The sequence below is a fragment of the Miniopterus schreibersii genome (assembly GCF_964146895.1).
Source record: "Miniopterus schreibersii genome assembly, chromosome: X".
NCBI classification, from domain to species: Eukaryota; Metazoa; Chordata; class Mammalia; order Chiroptera; family Miniopteridae; genus Miniopterus; species Miniopterus schreibersii.
This window is the reverse complement of record NC_138104.1, coordinates 10,931,026-10,949,397: the sequence shown is the minus strand read 5'-3', so window position 1 is coordinate 10,949,397 and position 18,372 is coordinate 10,931,026. Positions and strand designations below refer to the sequence as shown.

At 41.1% G+C, this 18,372-nt stretch overlaps 1 protein-coding gene across 3 annotated transcripts in view; it reads left to right on the top strand.

The window, feature by feature from the left end:
• OCRL (OCRL inositol polyphosphate-5-phosphatase) overlaps positions 1-18,062 on the top strand; it is a 47,019-nt gene extending 28,957 nt beyond the window's left edge. The window contains exons 16-23 of one of the 3 annotated variants that reach the window (XM_081126679.1): positions 628-793; positions 1,062-1,297; positions 9,425-9,448; positions 12,226-12,342; positions 13,939-14,023; positions 14,592-14,719; positions 15,432-15,543; positions 15,726-18,062. In XM_081126679.1, coding sequence (XP_080982805.1) covers positions 628-793; positions 1,062-1,297; positions 9,425-9,448; positions 12,226-12,342; positions 13,939-14,023; positions 14,592-14,719; positions 15,432-15,543; positions 15,726-15,850 — 993 coding nt within the window. In that variant the 3' untranslated portion in view covers positions 15,851-18,062. The remainder of the gene's footprint in view (positions 1-627; positions 794-1,061; positions 1,298-9,424; positions 9,449-12,225; positions 12,343-13,938; positions 14,024-14,591; positions 14,720-15,431; positions 15,544-15,725) is intronic. The other 2 variants (XM_081126680.1, XM_081126681.1) reach the window with 2 other exon arrangements.
• Positions 18,063-18,372: the final 310 nt, after the last annotated feature.

The following is an 18,372-nucleotide window of genomic DNA, read 5'->3' as shown; positions in this document are numbered from 1 at the left end:
TCTTCTGCTGCCCATCGTGGTTAGCACAGGGAAAACCATGTGACTCAGAGAAGGCAACACAGCCAAGTGGTGAAGACAGGATCTGCTGGAGTCAGACCGCCTACATTCCATTCCCAGCGCTGCCGTTTAGTAGATTTATGACCACAGGTGACTATGTTACCTGTTCAGAGCCGCAGTTTCCTTTTCTGGATAAAGGGGTAGTTTTGAGGATTACACAAATTAATACATGTGAAGCTCTTAAAACAGCGCCTGGCATAAAATAAGCCCTCAGATTTTAGCTACTCTTATTTAATGTTTTAGAATTGCTGGCTAATTCATTTCTCAAGAACCAGGACTTGGTCATGGGATGAATGCCCTGACCCAAGGTTGGGTTGTCCTGTTAGGATCCCAGGAAAAATCAGAGTAGCCTAGAGAAGTAGCAAGAACTGCCTAACTCCTCTGCTGGTGTGAGTATAATCACATGTGAGAGGGGATAGTGTCCTGCTGGCTCAGTTGGTGAGTGTATACGGCAGTTGCACACCTGGTTAATAATTACCTTGTTCTTTACTCATATTTTCTATGGCATAATCCAACTGACTGACTTCCCCTACTAGTGATGCATGTTTGTGTCTGTCTGTTCTTCCCCAGTTTGTGTTTGCGAATGTGAAGTTTCGGCAACTACAAAAGGAGAAGTTCCGTATCATCAACAATGGACAGGTTCCCTGCCATTTTTCTTTCATCCCTAAGCTTAATGACACCCAGTACTGCAAGCCATGGCTTCGGGCTGAACCTTATCAGGGCTACTTGGAGCCAAGTGAGTTTTTCCTTTACCGTTGTCTCTGCTTGTGATATGCCATCTCCGTATGACTTCCTTACCCCTGCCCTTTGTTTAACTTCTTGTTTTCTAACCACGTGTCTCTTACCTTCACTGTCGCCATATGGGGAATACCTCTTTTGCGTGTCCAGTCCCCTGCTTTGTCCCTTGATGGTTTTTTAGAGGACACTTCTTCTGTTAGTTCTCATCCCCTTTCTGTTTTTCCATTGGAAGTTTCTGTTACCATGTGTCATCTCTTACATTTCAGATGAGACCGTGGACATTTCCCTTGATGTGTATGTCAGCAAAGATTCTGTGACCATCCTGAACTCAGGGGAAGATAAAATTGAAGATATTCTTGTCCTTCACTTGGATCGAGGCAAAGATTACTTTTTGACCATCAGTGGAAATTACCTCCCAAGTTGTTTTGGTACATCCTTAGAGGCTTTGTGCCGAATGAAGAGACCAATCCGAGAAGTTCCTGTTACCAAACTCATAGACTTGGTAAGAAAACATTTTAAGGCACGAACCTCCTTTAAACATTTTCTTCACAATTCTCAAGTGATGTCCTCATTGTCTCTACTTTCTTTTTTGTTGGGGGGTGGGATTGGGTGATGGGGGACTGCCATGAGATAATTAAGAATAAGACTGTCACTCTAGCACTATTTTAATTAGATTAAGCCTAAAAGGAAAGCTGAAAGGGTAATCTGTAATTGGCTCTTGTCAGAAATATAATAGGTAATATTAAATTCACTGAATTAGACTAAAGGTTCCCTTCTCAAAGATATAATGCTTGTTTGTTACGCTCTTCGTACTTCCAAGTCACTTTTGTATAAATTGGCATGTATGTGAGGTACAGTAGGTGGGAGAAACAGTATTATGCTCATTAAATGTGAGAAAACTGAAGCACAGAGATAGTAACTTGCCCAAAGTGGAATAAGTTAGTGACAAATTTATCACCCAGATTTTCTGACTCCCAGCCCACTGCTCCTCACTATATCTTATCTAAGTCAAACTTGGCTGCTTATTGCAGCCCAGACCTATATGTGAACCTCAGAATGCCTGCCTCAGAAGCCCTGGGGTTGTTACGCAAGTGCAGGTCCCTCCCCCCATCTCTGGCAACAGAATCAGAATCTCAGGGTATGAGGCCCAGGAATCTGCACATATCAGCATTCCAGAAGATTATAATGTTCATAGAAGTTTGCTACATGTTTAATGCGACTCACTTAAGAAAGGAAAGGAGAAAGATTTCCCTTCCCTGTCACTAAGCTGTAATATTAATGTCCTTATGGAGAAAATGCTTATATTATCTATATTATCTTTAGTAACAGATTGATTTAGTAACAAGTCATCCTATTAAGTTTTCTTCTAAATGAATTTATTGTTGGATTTGTGTGCAGACCTCTTCAGGCTATAGAAGTATATCCTTGATCTTTTGCCAGAGAAAATGAGGTGACGTGACAGCCTTGCATTATCACTACCATTAGAATTCACTTGATCCTTTTGCCCTGGCCAGAGCAGTGATTGTATCATCTAGCCAGAGGCCTGGGCCAGCCAGCGGGCAGGCTGCTGGCTTGTCTGAATGTGACCTGTTCTGTTGCCATGGAATTGTTTTAGCTATGACTCAGATGGCAGATTAAAACACTTGAGTTCAGTCCCAGCATTCTTTCTTGGAATTATACTTGTTTCCCTAGAGCCCTTATGACTGAGTGTGCTACCTCTGTCCAAGAGAGAACCATTTTCTTCAGAAATTCATATCCTGACATTCTGTTATTTTTCATACTTGTTATTTCTTCTACCAACATAGTCCTGTCTTTCAAATTTAATTTAACCTTTTTAGAATATATTCTAGATGAAGTTGTTTTTCTTATACCCTCTTCTCTCCATTCCAAACACTATTTCCTGCTTTCTCTTTTTCAACATTTTATTATGAAAATGGCAGATGTGCAGAAAAATTGAAAGAACAGTACATCCCTGACCAGGCGGCTCAGTTGGTTGCAACATCGGCTTGTACACCAAATGGTTGCAGGTTTGATTCCCCTTCAAGGCACATACCTAGGTTGTGGGTTCCTTCCCCGGTCAGGGCACATACGGAAGGCAACCAATCGATGTTTCTCTCTCCTCCTTCCCCTCTCTCTAAAATCAATAAAAGCATATCCTTGGGTGAGGATTAAAACAAAACAAAACAGTACAATGAACACCCACATACCTTACATATATACAGGGATGGCCAAATTAGGTTTACGGTTGTAATACAAATAAATCATACAATAATTATTAAATACTAATACAAGATTAAACTCCGTGTCGAGTACTCACAACTGTAAACTTACTTTTGCCCTGTATATATAGAGCTTTTTTTTTTTTTGCTGTACCATTTGAAATTGAGTGGTAATATGCCACTTTTACCAGTGAATTTTTCAGCCTGCTTCTCAAGGAATAGGACACTTCTGCATAAGCACAGTAGTACCATTATTACACCATATCTAGATTTCTACAGCTGTCCCAAGAGGTTTTTTGTAGCTTTCTTAAAGCCAAAATCCAATCTGGATTCATACAGTACATTTGGTGAGGTCTCTTCAGTCTCTTTTAGAGTAGAACAGTTCTCTCCTTTTTTCGTTAATGGCATTGAATTTTTAAGAGTCCAGAACAGTTGTCTAGTCAAGAATCCACCATTTCCTAAATTTGTCTGATTGTTTCCTCTTGATAATTTTTTTAACTTATCCCTTTAAACTCCCCTCTCCCACCTTATGTCCTGTAAACTAGAATCTAGCTTTACTTTTGGTCAGAGTTGACAAAAGCATTATAATACCCTTTACTGTAATTGTTCCATATTAAAGTGACTGGAAGGAGCTCAACAAACAAAATTTTAAAATTTTATTTAAAATATCAGGTAATTTAACCATGTTTGACCATGAATAGGAAGTAGCCAAAATCTTTAGTGGAGTTAATGCTCTGTAGGAAGCCCTTTCCTTCTTTTTGTGCACAAATGATTCAAGATTTAAAAAAACAGAACCTTGGTAATTTTTTCATTACAAAATTGCTGAGTTCTTATTAAATTGTATGTGTGTGGTCATCATTTATTGTTTTAAAGCTTCTATTTTGTAGGATTTAGAATTCTGATTCTTTTCACAGCCTGTTACATTTTCACATTATTAAATTCCTGTATTTCATTGATGAGGAAATTATCCATATTAGTGTGGGGCAGTAAACAAGAAATCTAACATTATCTGTACCCCAGTCATAATACCTTCCCCTCTCTTGGTTTTGCCCTTCTGAAATGCTTTGTTTGTTTGTTCCAAGACCAAGATGATATTTCATATGCCATGAGACGATGCTATTAATAATGGTACCTGTTGTCGTCTTTGTGTTGTTTACTCTTAGTTTTTAGTGAAACCAGAAATGAATTCAGTGCCTGTATTGACTCTCCATGTACCCTTTCAGAAAGATTCTTGTGCCACACCATCTTGGCATGAGTACTTTCATTCTTCATACCCATCTCAATGACAGTGACTTTGCCACTCCTGGAGTAGTTGGGATTAGCCCAAGTGGCAAACAGGATAATCTGTCTATAATTATCTTTATTCTTTTCCAGAATTAAGGTAGACTTTTTTGGTTTATTAACTAGCATATAATTAACATATAATCATTAATATTTTTTCAGTACACATTGGATACAAAGTATTATGGAGTTTATGTGGGTTCTGTAATTTAGTGGTAATTAAAGTTCACTTGCATGTACAATATGGCTAAATTCTAAAAGTTAATAGGAAGTTTGGTTAGAGATAATATAAACATTAACCACCTTTACTGGCTAATGTCCAGTGTGTTTGGGAAGTCAATATTTTGGAATGTCATTTAGAATGAGAGTTATGGAGCTTGTAATTTGTATTAACAATAGATTCCTTTCCTGTGCTATTTACTCAACCCCTTATATGCTATAAAAGTTTATTGATTAACCAGCTAATCTTTGTAAAAATCAATCTCAAAATCAGCCTGTTTTGGCTTTAATGAATATTTCATGCATGTAGCATTAACATAACTAGAAATTAGTTCAGCACATAAGACTAAAGTGGGCTAGGAAAGTGTTTTGAGGTTTGTCATAGAAGTATTTTGAGTCAAGTCCAAGTATTTAAGAAACAGGTACTAATATATTAGGTGAGCAGGCTCTTCCAGGCGTAAGGAACATAGTGAATTAAGGTTAAAAGGTGAAAGTGAAAATTACGAGATTTCCCTGGGAAGAGTGGATATTAAGGATAAAAGTGTGTGGAGCTGGTTAGGTAGCATGGGGGCAGAGGATAGAGTCTCAATCAACAGATGAGTTTATGCTAGAGCCAGAGAGCATCTGGAGCCAGCAGGAGGCTTGATGAGAGGTATGAGCTTGTAAATGGACACGTTGGGAGGAACATTCCAGTGTTGCTTGTAGACTAGACTACAAGCTTGTAGTTTGTGTTAACAATAGAAATCTTGTAATTTTTCACTTTCACCTTTTAACCTTAATTCACTACATTCCTTACAGAGAGGAGACCAGATTTGAATGCACCATATCTGGTCAAAGGCTTGTAAATACAGAGACAGGAAAAGTTGAGGGATGGGTAGATAAACTGTACTTGCTTGGGGACATGCCCATTAGGAAAACAATATAAAAAATTTAAAATAACAACTTGGTTAATTCATCTCCCGTGATTTCTTTACTAGGTGTTTCCTTTGTATTACTGATCTAACCACCCATTTCTTATCCTATTTGGTGTATGGTTTGTGTTTCTTCTCTTTAATTTCACAAGAAGTAATCCTTTCTAGAACTTCAGTATCATTCAGTTTCCTGCTTTTAATTTTTAAATTTGAATCTGCCTCTAAATGACCCTTTTACATTATTTTAGCTGCATATACTACTGGGAAAATTCCTCTAAGGGTGAATGCTGGGGTAAAGAATGATTTGCTAGCCCGGCTGGTATGGCTCAGTCAATGAGCACTGACCCATGAACCAAGAGGTGTCTGGTTCAGTTCCTGGTCAGGGCACGTGCCCAGGTTGTAGGCTCGATCCCCAGTATGAGGCGTGTAGGACGCAGCTGATCTCTTATTGATGTTTCTGTCTCTCTATCCCTCTCCCTTCCTCTCTCTCTACAATCAATAAAAAACATTTAAAAAAAGAAAAAGAAAGATTTGCTATACATTTGTAGCGTGCCAGTGTTCCCCCACTAGGGAAATCCTTTTTTAATATCATCAGTGGTGTAGCCTGTTGCAGAGAGTGGGCAGGTCAGTTGAAATAAGTAATTAGCAGTAACCATAGGACTACCTTAAGAGTATGCTGTTTATTAGTGGGGGCTAAGTGGTATTTCTATTTTCAGACTTGAGGCTAGTGTTGAAATAACTAATTTGCATCCACTTTATGCCTGTAGCCAGGGGAGTAAACTCACAATGTAAATCTTCTACCCATCTAATCAAAGTCCTTTTGATTGTTTCAGAGATTTCTCTTGTGTATACATTCATTTTTTAAAAATATATTATTTTCCGATTTTTAGTTAAGGTGTTTACTCTTACCTTGATAGTCTTTTGACATTCCCTTTGCCTCTACATCCTTACCCTTTCATTTTTTCCTCTTCAGGGCTGTCAGTTTGATTTTTCTGTAGTATAGCTTTGGGGCCTGTCACTTCCTTGCTTAAAGGTAGCCAGTGGCTCCCCTATGCCTGCTGAATACAATCCAAATTGCTTTACCTGCCATTCAAAGTCCCCCAAAGTCTGACTTCAACACACCTTTTCAGATTTATTTCCCACTGTTTTTGTCAACATCTCCCTACGCTCCCCACAAACCTGATGACTAAATTTTCCCTAATCTCACCTCATGATTTACCTTCTCTGCACCTTTGTTTATTTCTGCCCCTTACACTTGTAATGTCCTCACTCCATTGCTACCCTTTAAAATTCTGTGAGTCTTCGAAGGACTAGTTAGGTCCCATTTCCGTTGTGAAATGTCCCCCTACAGTCCCAGATGAAATCTATCTCTCCTTCCTTTGAACTCTATTTTGTTTGTTGGTTGATTTTAACCATTTATTGAGAACTCATATTTGTAAATTATAGCAATATCACGCCATAAATTCTGGGACTCCTCACCCCAACTCAGTTGCAAACCCAAGTGAGGGACCATGTCTTTCTTCTCCATTGCTTCATTTCTCACCCTGCCCACCCCCCAAAGGCATTGGCACAGTGCCTTGTACTGCTAGTGGTTGCTGCTCAAAGGAAACTGCTTTGAGAGCCTGGTTTGACAGGTTAGTATAAAAAAATTCTGCCTAGTTTTACTTATCAGATCATGTGGCATGTATTCATGGGAGAGAAAATGGAGTTTGTCGGGCGGATTCTCTATTACTAAGTAGTCTACATTTGGTTTTCATTTTTATTGAATTTATTAGGGTAACACTGGTTAACAAAATTATATAGGTTTAGGTGCACAATTCTACAGCACATCACCTGTACACTGTATTGTGTGTTCACCACCTCAAGTCAAAGTCTCCATCCATCACCATCTATCCCCTCATACCTCCCCCCCCCAGGCAATCACCACACTATTGTGTGAGTCCATGAGGTTTTTTCTCTTTTTTTCCCCTTTTTGCTCAATCCCTCCAACCCCCCATCCAGCACACACAACCCCCCCCCCCCCAGCTGTCAGCCTGCTTCTATCTATGAGTCTGCCTCTATTTTGCTTGTAAGTAGTCTACATTTTACAAAAGGTTGTGCTCCAAAATTGTGTTAAATTAGATGTTCGGCATTCAGAATTAACTTTGACATTGAAAGGTATTATAATTATAATAGTATAAATACTTTATAAAGCACTGCTACTCTGATTATTTTTATTTTGTTTTATATGTGGGATTTAAAAGTCCAGGTAGCCCGGCCGGGCGTGGCTCAGCGGTTAAGCATCGACCTGGGATCCAGGCGATCAGGGTTCTATTCCCGGTCAGGGCACAGGCCCGGGTTGCGGGCTGCAGCCAGTCAATGACTCTCTCATCATTGATGTTTCTGTCTCTCTCTCTCCCTCTCCTTTCCTCTCTCTGAAATCAATAAAGATATATTAAAAAAAAAAAAAGTCCAGGTAAACCCACAAAAGAATGTTTAATTTATAATATATCTATTAATACTAACAACCTCCCCACCATATATCATAGTCATTTGGGGGAAATGCACTCAGCATTACCACTCGAAATGCCAGAGAACACGTACTCCGCCACTCCCTCAAGATGAGATTTTTCTTTTTTCTATCAGACCTTAGACCTGTGATTTATACTCATGTTCTTGGTGGCCCATAGCAGGTTGGAAGGATTCCTTTTGGGAGTTGCTGGGGAGGTATGAGGAGCTTTGAGGGACCCAGGCCTTCTGCTGGCCTACTGTCCCACCACCCCCTGAGTTTAGGCCACTTCTCTGTCCCTATGAGGTGAATATTGTTGTCCCTGTTTTAGAGAGAAAGAAACTAAGGTTTTACAAAGTGTAGTAACTTGCTTAAGGTATGTACAAAATAAGAAGCAGAGATTTGTACCCAGGACTGTCTAACACCAATGCCTGTGCTCTTTCCGCTAACTGTGCTGCCTTGTAACTGGGGTTTCTCACTGCCTTTAGCCTGCTGTAGAGTGGAATACATTCTCACTGCTTTTCCTTGCCTCTCTGTCTGGAAAGCAGTCAGATTGTTCTTTTTGAGTTGTCTAAGGGAGCATAGTGGAGTCAAACCTGAGTTCTAATCCTCTCAGAGCCTCAATTTCCTCATCTGTAAAGTGGGAATAATATCTATTTTGCACACATGTCCAGACTAAATGACATAGTATATGAGCACTTTTCACAATTCCCCACTACATCGCAGAAGCTCCCTAATGGTGGTGGTGTATTGTTGCTGTTAATGGATTGTAATAATAGCACAAAAGACAGAGACGCTTAAAAAACTTTTTAATTCAGTGCTTCTTCCCTCTCCCTGCTTTTCTTTTCTCTCTTATACCCTATCAGATAACACAACAGGGGTAAAGATGGATGTTCTGGCCCACAAAGATCTGAAATGAAATTAATTTACATTCCAGAGGGACCTCCATATTTGGGGACTCTAGAGTCCTTTGAGGAGGGGAGTGGGTATGAGGAGATGGGAAGGAATGTGGCTAGCTAGGGTGAGAGGAATGGCAGTTGAGAGGAGAGAAACTTAACACCTCCTTCTGAATGGCCACCATCAGGCTCACAACGAAATTTTTCCATTGAAGTTGGCATTAGGATGAAGCAAGAAGCTGCATAGTGCAGCAGCAGCAGGGCCTGCCTCCAGGCAGCACGGGAAAAGGAAACATCAGTGGGCATTTGACCAGGTCTGCTGGCAGCTGCCAAAGGAAACAAAAGTCTAGGACTGCACATGAATGTTTCTTGAGTGATAGTCTCAGTAAACAGCACAGAAATTTAATATGCATAATAGAGAACTTAGCATATGAGAACGTGTTCCATTTTTGACAATCTTTTTTTTTTTTTTTTTTAAGAATTTGAAACTATTTAAAGCGTATGTATCTAGTAAGCTAGTTGAGTTCTAATAATACTGCTCTGTTTCTAATTCTGTAAATTAATTCTAATAATTTTCTATCTGTCAATGACTTTCTTTTCCTGCTCTGCTCTCAGGAAGAAGACAGCTTCCTAGAAAAGGTAATGCAATCTATGCGGTTCCCTGTGCTTGATTAACATTTAACTGTGGTCCTTGGAATTTGTCCCTAGGCTTTCCCATAACAGAGACCTCTGACTCTGTGAAAATCCCCCAAAGCTGGCTTTTAGTGTGTCTGAAGTACAGGAAAGGTACTTGTACCAGTCAAGTCACTAAGACTCAGGACATAAAAGCAATAGGACTCAAGGTTCCAGACTTTTATTTTTGAAATGAGAAATAACTAAAGAGCTGCCTGATGCATCTGAAAGCTCATGAGACGGAGGAAGGTACCACTTAGCTGTCCTCCATTTCCAATGATAGTAAAACCAGAAATAGATTATTCTTGTATTAAGAGTAATTTGGGTTTAGTCATAATAGTGATTAATTACTGAAAGAATACCCAGATATGGTCAAGAAATAGAGCATAAGAATAGAATCATAGAACTGAATGAGTTCATAGGGATCATCTGGTCCAGCTCTTTGCCTTCAGGCAGGGTCAGGTGTTTTCTCCTTTCTATTGATGAGGCAACTAAGGCCCAGCACAACTGAAAAACTCACTGGAGCCATACTGCTCCTGACATCAGGGGTGTGGGCCAGAGGGAACAAGAACCCAGGTCTTCTGAATGCCTAGTGAAGCGCTCCTTTGGCAGCTTTCCGCCTCTTTGAGCTGGAGAGTGCCTGGCTCCACACACGGCTGTCAAGTAGAGAAACATGGGCTTAAAAAACATTCCTAAAGCACTTTCACGTGGTCTCTAACGTGACCTCCGAGTTTGGTGCAGTTAAGGCATTTTGATGGTGGGGATGGCATACTGTTTGTGCCTTAGCTATTAGCACTAAGGTTATAATGTGTGGGCTTACCATGCACTGAATGTGTCTAGTTGAAAAAAATCAAAATGTGCCTGGTTTCCCTTGGAAGATTAGAGTTCTGGTTAAATTTGTGGACTTTTAAAAAAGTATTGTTTCATGTGCATGATCTTTCTCTAGACTTCAGAGACCACAAGTATGACATTTATTATTATTACACATGAATTTGAAAATGGGTAGTGGATGGTGTATATAACCTACTGACATTTTATTAACCTTTTTAAACCACTAAGGATTGTGACGGTTCTGCTTTCCAGCCTTTTCCTGTTATTAGCAGGCCATGTTCTGTCTTTTCATCTTGGACAGTGCCTTGTGTTGCCTTAATGCCTTAGTACGGGAAAAGTGCCAATTGGATGTCATATTTTTTTATGAATACATGAATAAATGCTGAATAATTTATATATGGTAAGTTTAGTGGCATCTGCTACAGAATCTGTACATGTGTTGCATTTGGTCCAGAAAGTGAGCAGAGTGCATTATGGACAGTGTTTTGGCTCAGATACCATGTGGATGCCTGGATTTAATACTCACAATGGGAAAGAAGTTAGAGGACGAGCCACTGTTAGAAGTTCTGGCAGCTCTAGGGAACTTGAAATATCAAGTGATAGAAGCCCAGGGAAAGAAAGAAAGGAAGCAAAATCAATGTGAAGAAAATAGATTTTAAACACTAACCAGCTGTCATGCTCCCTTCTCTTTCTCATCCCCTTAGAAAGACACAGTGGATTTAAAAGGTCACCAGTGCTTACTGAAGAACAAAATGTTAAGAAGAGCCCTTAGCTCTGCTCTGGTATACACAGTCTCTGGGAGGGGCAAAATGCTGCTTTTCTTTCCCTTAAAGCTACATGGCTGGGGGTTGTGCATGGAATTTACAGAATTTCCTGAAGTTGAACATACATAATATATGACCATAGGCTGGAGGTGGAGGATTGGGAAAAGATGCAAAAAAAGTTGGTCACTGTTTTCTCCACTAGGATTTTTCTGAAGGCTGCCTTCAGATGCATTTTAACCCATTTCAGACATCTTTGTGATAGAATTTATATTTGACTATATAAACATAAGATAATTGAGTTTATTCACCTACCATTTTCAAGTTCAGATTTAGTTATTGACCCAATTTATGTCACTTCTGGGTTTTTCTCTTAGATTCTTTTAGGAGAATCTAACAGATAGTTGTAGAAAGATAGGTGAAAGGAGTCAAAGCCCCGAGAAATTTTTGCTGAGCTATTAATATAAAAATAACTTCTGGATTCAGACCCTGGACTTTTCATAGTATTTCTGGCTCTTGGTATGCGGTATTCAGTTTACTATTTTTGGATCTTAAGGCTTAATGACTTTTAGTGCCTTAAGATTAGACCTTCTGTCAAGCCTGAAATAATTCATGCATATAGGTCTAATGTGGAGAATTGTCTTTAATTCCTGAGGACCAGCGAACCTCATTTAAATCAAAAATGAAAACTGTAATATTTGTGGTAAAACCTGAAAGAAGAATGAGTTAAAAGTCAACAAAAACCAAAGTAGATGCTGCTCTCTCAGAGTACTGTGTTGACAATTGTAATTTAATGGTCCACAAGTCTCTGGTGGTGTGTGGACTCTACCGTGACGGAATTGCTGGAGTGCTGGTTCTCAGTGTCACCCTTGAAAGGATTTACAGCACACAGTGCATCCAAGTGATAAACCTAATAAACCCAAATGGAATGCTTACCGGTTAAGTGAAGCATCTAGAAAAGGAGATCCTTTAACTGTGGGAATCAGTATGAAGTACCTTCTGACCAGGGGTGTTCCCAGTGAGAGAAAAAAAACAAAAATCTTAACAGATAAAGATGAAGTTGTACCCGTATGAGCAGAATTTGAAGGAGAGTAAGGTACAGACACAGGTTTACTGAGATCCCTTTGATTCTCATCCTTTTTCATCCCTAAGGAGAAATCCCTTCTGCAGATGGTTCCCTTGGATGAAGGCACCAGTGAGAGACCCCTTCAAGTCCCCAAGGAGATCTGGCTACTGGTAGATCACTTATTCAGATATGCCTGTCACCAGGTAAGTGAGAGTGGGCCTGCTCCTCAGCTTTGGAGAGAGTGTGAGTCCAGTGGGAAATGATAATACCTCACAGGAGTATAGAGCTTTTTCAACTCTTCCCAAGCTACCTCCACACAGCAGCACTGTCAGATCGCCTGGCCAGAAGGAAGTATCCCTATTTACAGATGTGAGAGCTAAAGCTTCCAGGCTAAGTGATTTACCTAAGACCAGGGCATAAGCCAAGTGGCAGGGCTGGGTCCCGAACCGAGTATGCCTGTCTCCTGGCTACACATGCTTTTCCTTGGACCACTGCATGCCTGAGCCTGTTACGCCTGCTTTAGGCATTGCAGATTTTAAAGTTCAAAGCAAACTTCAACCCCATTTTTAAAATTTGGTCTCCATTTTTCTTTTAAATCCTTTCTAATATACCAGTCACCCCCAACTCATTTTCCCCCAAAAAAGAGATTTCTTGGGACCAAATTGAGGGGCAAGGTTTGCTATGGACTTGCCATTTGCTCCTGCCTCAGCATTCTGTAATACAGATCTCCCCCGCTATCTGGAAGTAGAGCATTCCTATTAAACCTTTCATAAGCCAAAATGGTGTGAAGCGAAGAATTACCATTAATTTATATGAAAATATTTTTTAGTGTTCCCAGACCCCCAAAATGACCTGCCAAATCATACCAAATAACACATAAAACATAAAATAATACTAACATACAGTAAAACCAGGAATGCACAAAATAAATGGAGATGAAACACAGATGCTCACAGACAGTTCAAAACTGTGGTAGCTTAGTGCTGAGATGCTGAGTGTGGTTCCTGGGGAAGGAGCTTGGCAGGGCCACTCTTGCTGCTCGGGTGTGTGATGCCTATATAATGGCTTGCTGCAAAACAAACACTAAATGTTACTTTTGCTTTTTACCTTTTTTCATAAAAGCAAAAATTGTTTCTGGATTGCTTTCAGTTAGTGAAAACAGGTACTAACATAGGTCTTTCGTAAAAGCAAAGTGGCATAACATGAGCTTTCAAAAAGTGGGGGGCCCGGCCAGGAGTGGCTCAGCGGTTGAGCGTTGACCTAGGATCCAAGCCATCAGGGTTCGATTCCCGGTCAGGGCACATGCCGGGGCTGCGGGCTCGATCCCCAGTCGGGGGCAAGCAGGAGGCAGCCGATCAATGACTCACTCATCATTGATGTTTTTGTGTCTCTACCCCTCTCTATTCCTCTCTCTGAAATCAATAAAGATATATTAAATAAAAACAAAAAGTGGGGGTACCTGTATCAGTGTTTAAATGTGGTTCTACTGTTTAGACTCTGTCTTTTGTCAACATGCTAGAAGTGGGAAACACCTGGTCTCTGGATATAGCCATCTAGTCCCATGCCATAATCAGGTACAGGCTAAAACCTTTGAAGATAATTTTCTGGTTTGAAATAAGATTTTACACAGATTATAGAGATGATAAAGAGAACAAGCACCTTTGTCACACCTCCATTCCTAATCATGAATATGCACACCACCCTTCCCTTTACTTCCTGCTGCTCTCCTGATCCCTGGGTGGTCTTCAGAACCCTAGGATTATCTTGCCTTGTTCCATCCCTTGTGACCTCTTTGGTAGGAGGACCTGTTCCAAACCCCTGGACTGCAGGAAGAGTTACAGCAGATCATAGACTGTCTGGATACCAGCCTTCCCGAGAAAATCCGTATCCTTTTTGACAAAGGCTTAGGAAACTACATTTGATTTTTGTGCTTCCATCTTTTCTTCATAGCTGTCGTTTATTATAATGTAATCATTGACTCTACAATTGTTTCTCAGTGTCTTTTAAAAAATGTTGACCTTTCTTTGAATCAGACTCTCACTAAAAAGAATCAAGGGTAAGTAACAATGACTTTTAATAAGTACGGAAAATAGGACCCACAACACTGGTACTGTTCTGCTTCAGGCAATTGATCACTCTTGCCACCACATGTCCTGTCACTATGACAGAGAGGAGAATGGGACTAATTTCCAGGACTGATCCAGTGTGGACTGTCACCCTGCAGGCTATATTCCCCTGACTCTCAAGTTAGGCCAAACCTCCCAAGAGTCTGATCAATTTTGTAACTCAGCTGCAATGTACATAGACCAATAAAATAAACCCCAGTTAAGATCAGTATGCCCTGAATAAGAGGAAGGGAACAGTCACTGGGGGAGCAGGAGATGGGGAGCAAATCAGGTGTCTCTGCGCCCTTTTTCCTGGAGCTCCTTTTCCTTGACTTAAGTGTATTCAGCTGGCAGTAATCACTCTGTGGCCGAAGCACTGCTCATTTTCCTGGAAGCCCTGCCAGAGCCTGTCATCTGTTATGAACTGTATCAGCGATGCGTTGACTCTTCTCAGGATCCCCGGGTCTGCAGACAGGTAAGTTTTATTTATTGTTCTGAGGATGTGTTCAGGACAGATTCTCCCATAGAGAAGTCATCGATTTTACAAAGCCAGATGGGCAGCCAGCTACGTGGTAAGATGGGTCTGAATCTTTTTTCATGGCTTGACACCACCTTTGACAGTTGGAACCCTTACGTTTTAGGTTGCATTATTTCCTATTATATTTTGCACCCTCTTCCTGTTGGCTCGTTGAGTAGGGTGGATACCTCTACTCTGCTGTAAGATTGCTGAAGCTGATCACACATGGGATTCTGGCTAATGTTACTTGTGAGCCTTTCTTTTTGTCTGCTTGAGAATATCTCTGAATCAGTTTTGGGAGGAGCTCCCATCCATGCTAAATGACATTGCAGAGAAAACTATTCAGCTTGGCAGATGCCATGGGTACCTGCCATTTTCCCATCATGGGGAAATGAGAAAAGACCAGATTACCACCGACCTGCTTGTGAAGGTGTGATGACGGCATGGCCTGGTCATTGAGTGGACAGGGGCCAAACAGTATGACCATTCTGACTTGGAAATTATCACTGGGCAGATACTGTGTTGGTCATGAGTAAATCAATGCGGGTTGTGACAGATGAATGGGGTCCTGTAAAGCTTGGATTATAAACTACTTTTATGGCAGCCATAAGTTCTTATTCCCTTCTTCCACCTGTTGTCCTCACTGCCTGCCCCCCTTTTAAAAAAACAGGTGATTTCCCAGCTTCCAAGATGCCATAGAAATGTTTTCCGTTACTTGATGGCATTCCTTCGAGAACTCTTAAAATTCTCCGAATACAACAATGTCAGTGCCAACATGATCGGTAAGACTACCTAATAAGAATGGCCACAGTGGTGTTGTTCAGGACGTCCTTAATGTCCAGGCACAGGACAGTCACTTCCTTCCCACTGCCCTCACCCCCTGGTCCCCCACCCCCATCCCTGAGACTTCACTTAGGTTGTGTCTGACGAGGGGGTTTCCCCTTTTCTTTCTCTTGCCCTCTAGCTACTCTCTTCACAAGTCTTCTCCTGAGGCCTCCACCTAACTTGTTGGCAAGACAGACTGCAGGTGACCGCCAGCGTGCTATCCAGTTCCTTTTGGGTTTCCTGCTTGGGGGCGATGAAGACTAATAAGCCCTTATCTCTTAACTGCTCTTCGAGATTCTAGCGATGGAAGATCTTGGACACCAAGTATTTCAGAGTGATTTGCAAAGTCATGCCACAGGAAGGGTCTGTTGCAGAATTTTGAGGCTATTGGCATGAAAAAGGAAGAGTTTCCCTAATCCCTCCCTTCCGTATCCTACACAGAAAAATACTATTAGACTTATATTGCCAAGCCAAAGTTACCACGTTTTGGTGTTTTTGCGTTCTCTCTTTATAAGGCAAAGAGATCTGTATTTACACTTGTTTACCTGGGGATGTGTTTATTGCCCCCCACCCAGCTGTCATGATTGTCCTTAGCACCCTAGGCCTAGATTCTGAGATGTTTCTGTTCTAGGCCTACAAGCACTACTTGGTGTAGCTCAGACTTGTGTGTAGTCCTTCCTTTAAAGCACTTTTGCCCTACTGTCCCCACGTGGCCACTTTGCACTCCACTCCACTAGTGCTATCACATCGAAGGAAGTCTGAGTAAGGCTAGTGACTCCTTGGGTATCCCCAACAGTGAGTTAACGTTCTACATGTTTTTGTTACATGCATTTGTGCATTTCTGCTACAGTGGTATCTATATGTCTCTGTAACATTGGCCTTCTCATGGATCTGCACTGGGTGGAACCATAGTCTCTTGTCTCAGATCACATTTAGTAGCAGAACTTTAGGGACTATTAGAAATGACATTCCATTGATGTGAGAGAATCATAACCAGATTGGAAGCACTTTGAGTATTCACAAGTGAAATCATTCATGTTTGACAGATCTTGCTTCCTACCATCCCTTTCTCTTTTTCAAATTTTACATGAGAACTAATCCTGGGTGCCTATGGGACCCATCCCCCACTTAGAAATCCACCTCTGGAGCAACACTTACACCAGTCAAAAAGCAAGTCTGCACCTCAAACAGACTCTTCTAGAGATACTGCTCCTCCTCCCTCTCTAGTCTCCTGATGTACAAGGGGCCAGTGTCACCCCCTCCCTCATCAAGGCTGACTGTAACCAGCTCCCTTCAGCTCCCAGCCACTTTGTCCAGTACTGTGTAAGGGAGATTGTGCAGTGGGATCAGCTAAGCACCTTTCTCTCCCACCCAAGACAGCCCCTCTGAGCTCTTCATTTATTCAAGCTCTGTAGGGCAACCTTTTTTAAAAAAAAACTATGTTGGTTGGCAAACCAGCCACTGACTGCAAAACTGCCTGATGCAATTGGCTTCCTCTTGGTTTTCTTTCATTAAAACCATCCTGAGTCAGCTTATTAAATCCAAGTTGCCTAACGGACAGACATTGTGTCCAGTGTCAGTTAGGACACTGACTCCTAACCTTCCGGTGCATAAAAGGAGAGAGCCAAGAGAAACACCACAGCTGAATGGTTCTCTAGTTCCACCATCTCTTATAACTTGAGTTTTTTGGGGAAAGAAAATGTACGTATCCTGTGATAGACTGGATAAACCCTTTCCTGACTGAGACTTGCGGAAGTAGGAATCAAATTACTGGTGCCAAATAGCTACAGGTCTGTTAGATTAGGGGCTGGGTATTGACGTAGTAAATGGAAGATGGTGAGCAGAACACTTTTGTCAGAAAGGGATCATAGGTGAGGCAGATTATAGAAGTTGGGCAAGGTCATAACACAAAGATAGGCACATTTTCTAGTATGTTGTCAACCTGGGACCTTTGGGTAGTCAGCGATGTGGTTAGTGGGAACTGTGTGCTGCATCCTAGCTCTTTCCTCATAAGGCAAACGCCCTAGGTTAGTTCATTGCCTCAACCTTTTTTCCGGCTCTGGTCCTAGGATGTACACAGGGTTGAGAGTTTTAGACAATCTCTAGGTAGGGGAGACAAGAAATAGAGCAGACATAAGAGATCTGCCTCCTTTAGCACCCCAACCTCTAATTCCTAAGTACCTCCAATGTACTACTCCGTAACACCTCTGAAGGGAGGAATTCAGATCCAGCTGGTAGGGAAGGGCTCTGCATCTACAGTTTTAGGGAAGAAACGTTGCAAACTCGTGTGGTTAATGTTGCATTAGTCTCCCTTTCACTGTTTTCTGACTCTTATTCTGTAATTGTTTGTTACATTTCCCAAAAATGTTTTGGTCACTAAGCAAAGCTGCTAGTGGGATTCTGTATTTTGTGTCATCTTTTTTATTATAATTTATTGCAAATCGTTTTCTGAATAAATGTTACGTTGTGTGAAAAATCTACATGTGATCTTGATGGGAAGAACTGAAGAGGGAGGCTTATGTCCTGGGTCCTAGCTGACTGTTGCAGTCCCCACAGCTATGCCTATACTGTCATTTCCTGTCTTACAGGGAAATATCAAGAGTTCTCAGTATATTTGCCCTCGGACAGGAGAAGCAGCTGCGTATTTTCAGAGGCTAATAAAAAAGTCACAGTGCTTTCAGAGGCCAGCCAAAGATCCTTATTTTAACCCTGGGGATTCAGGCAACAAAATAACCCTGTTAGGAGAAAGAATGTTGATTCTTAATGCGCAGAAGCGTCACACCCAG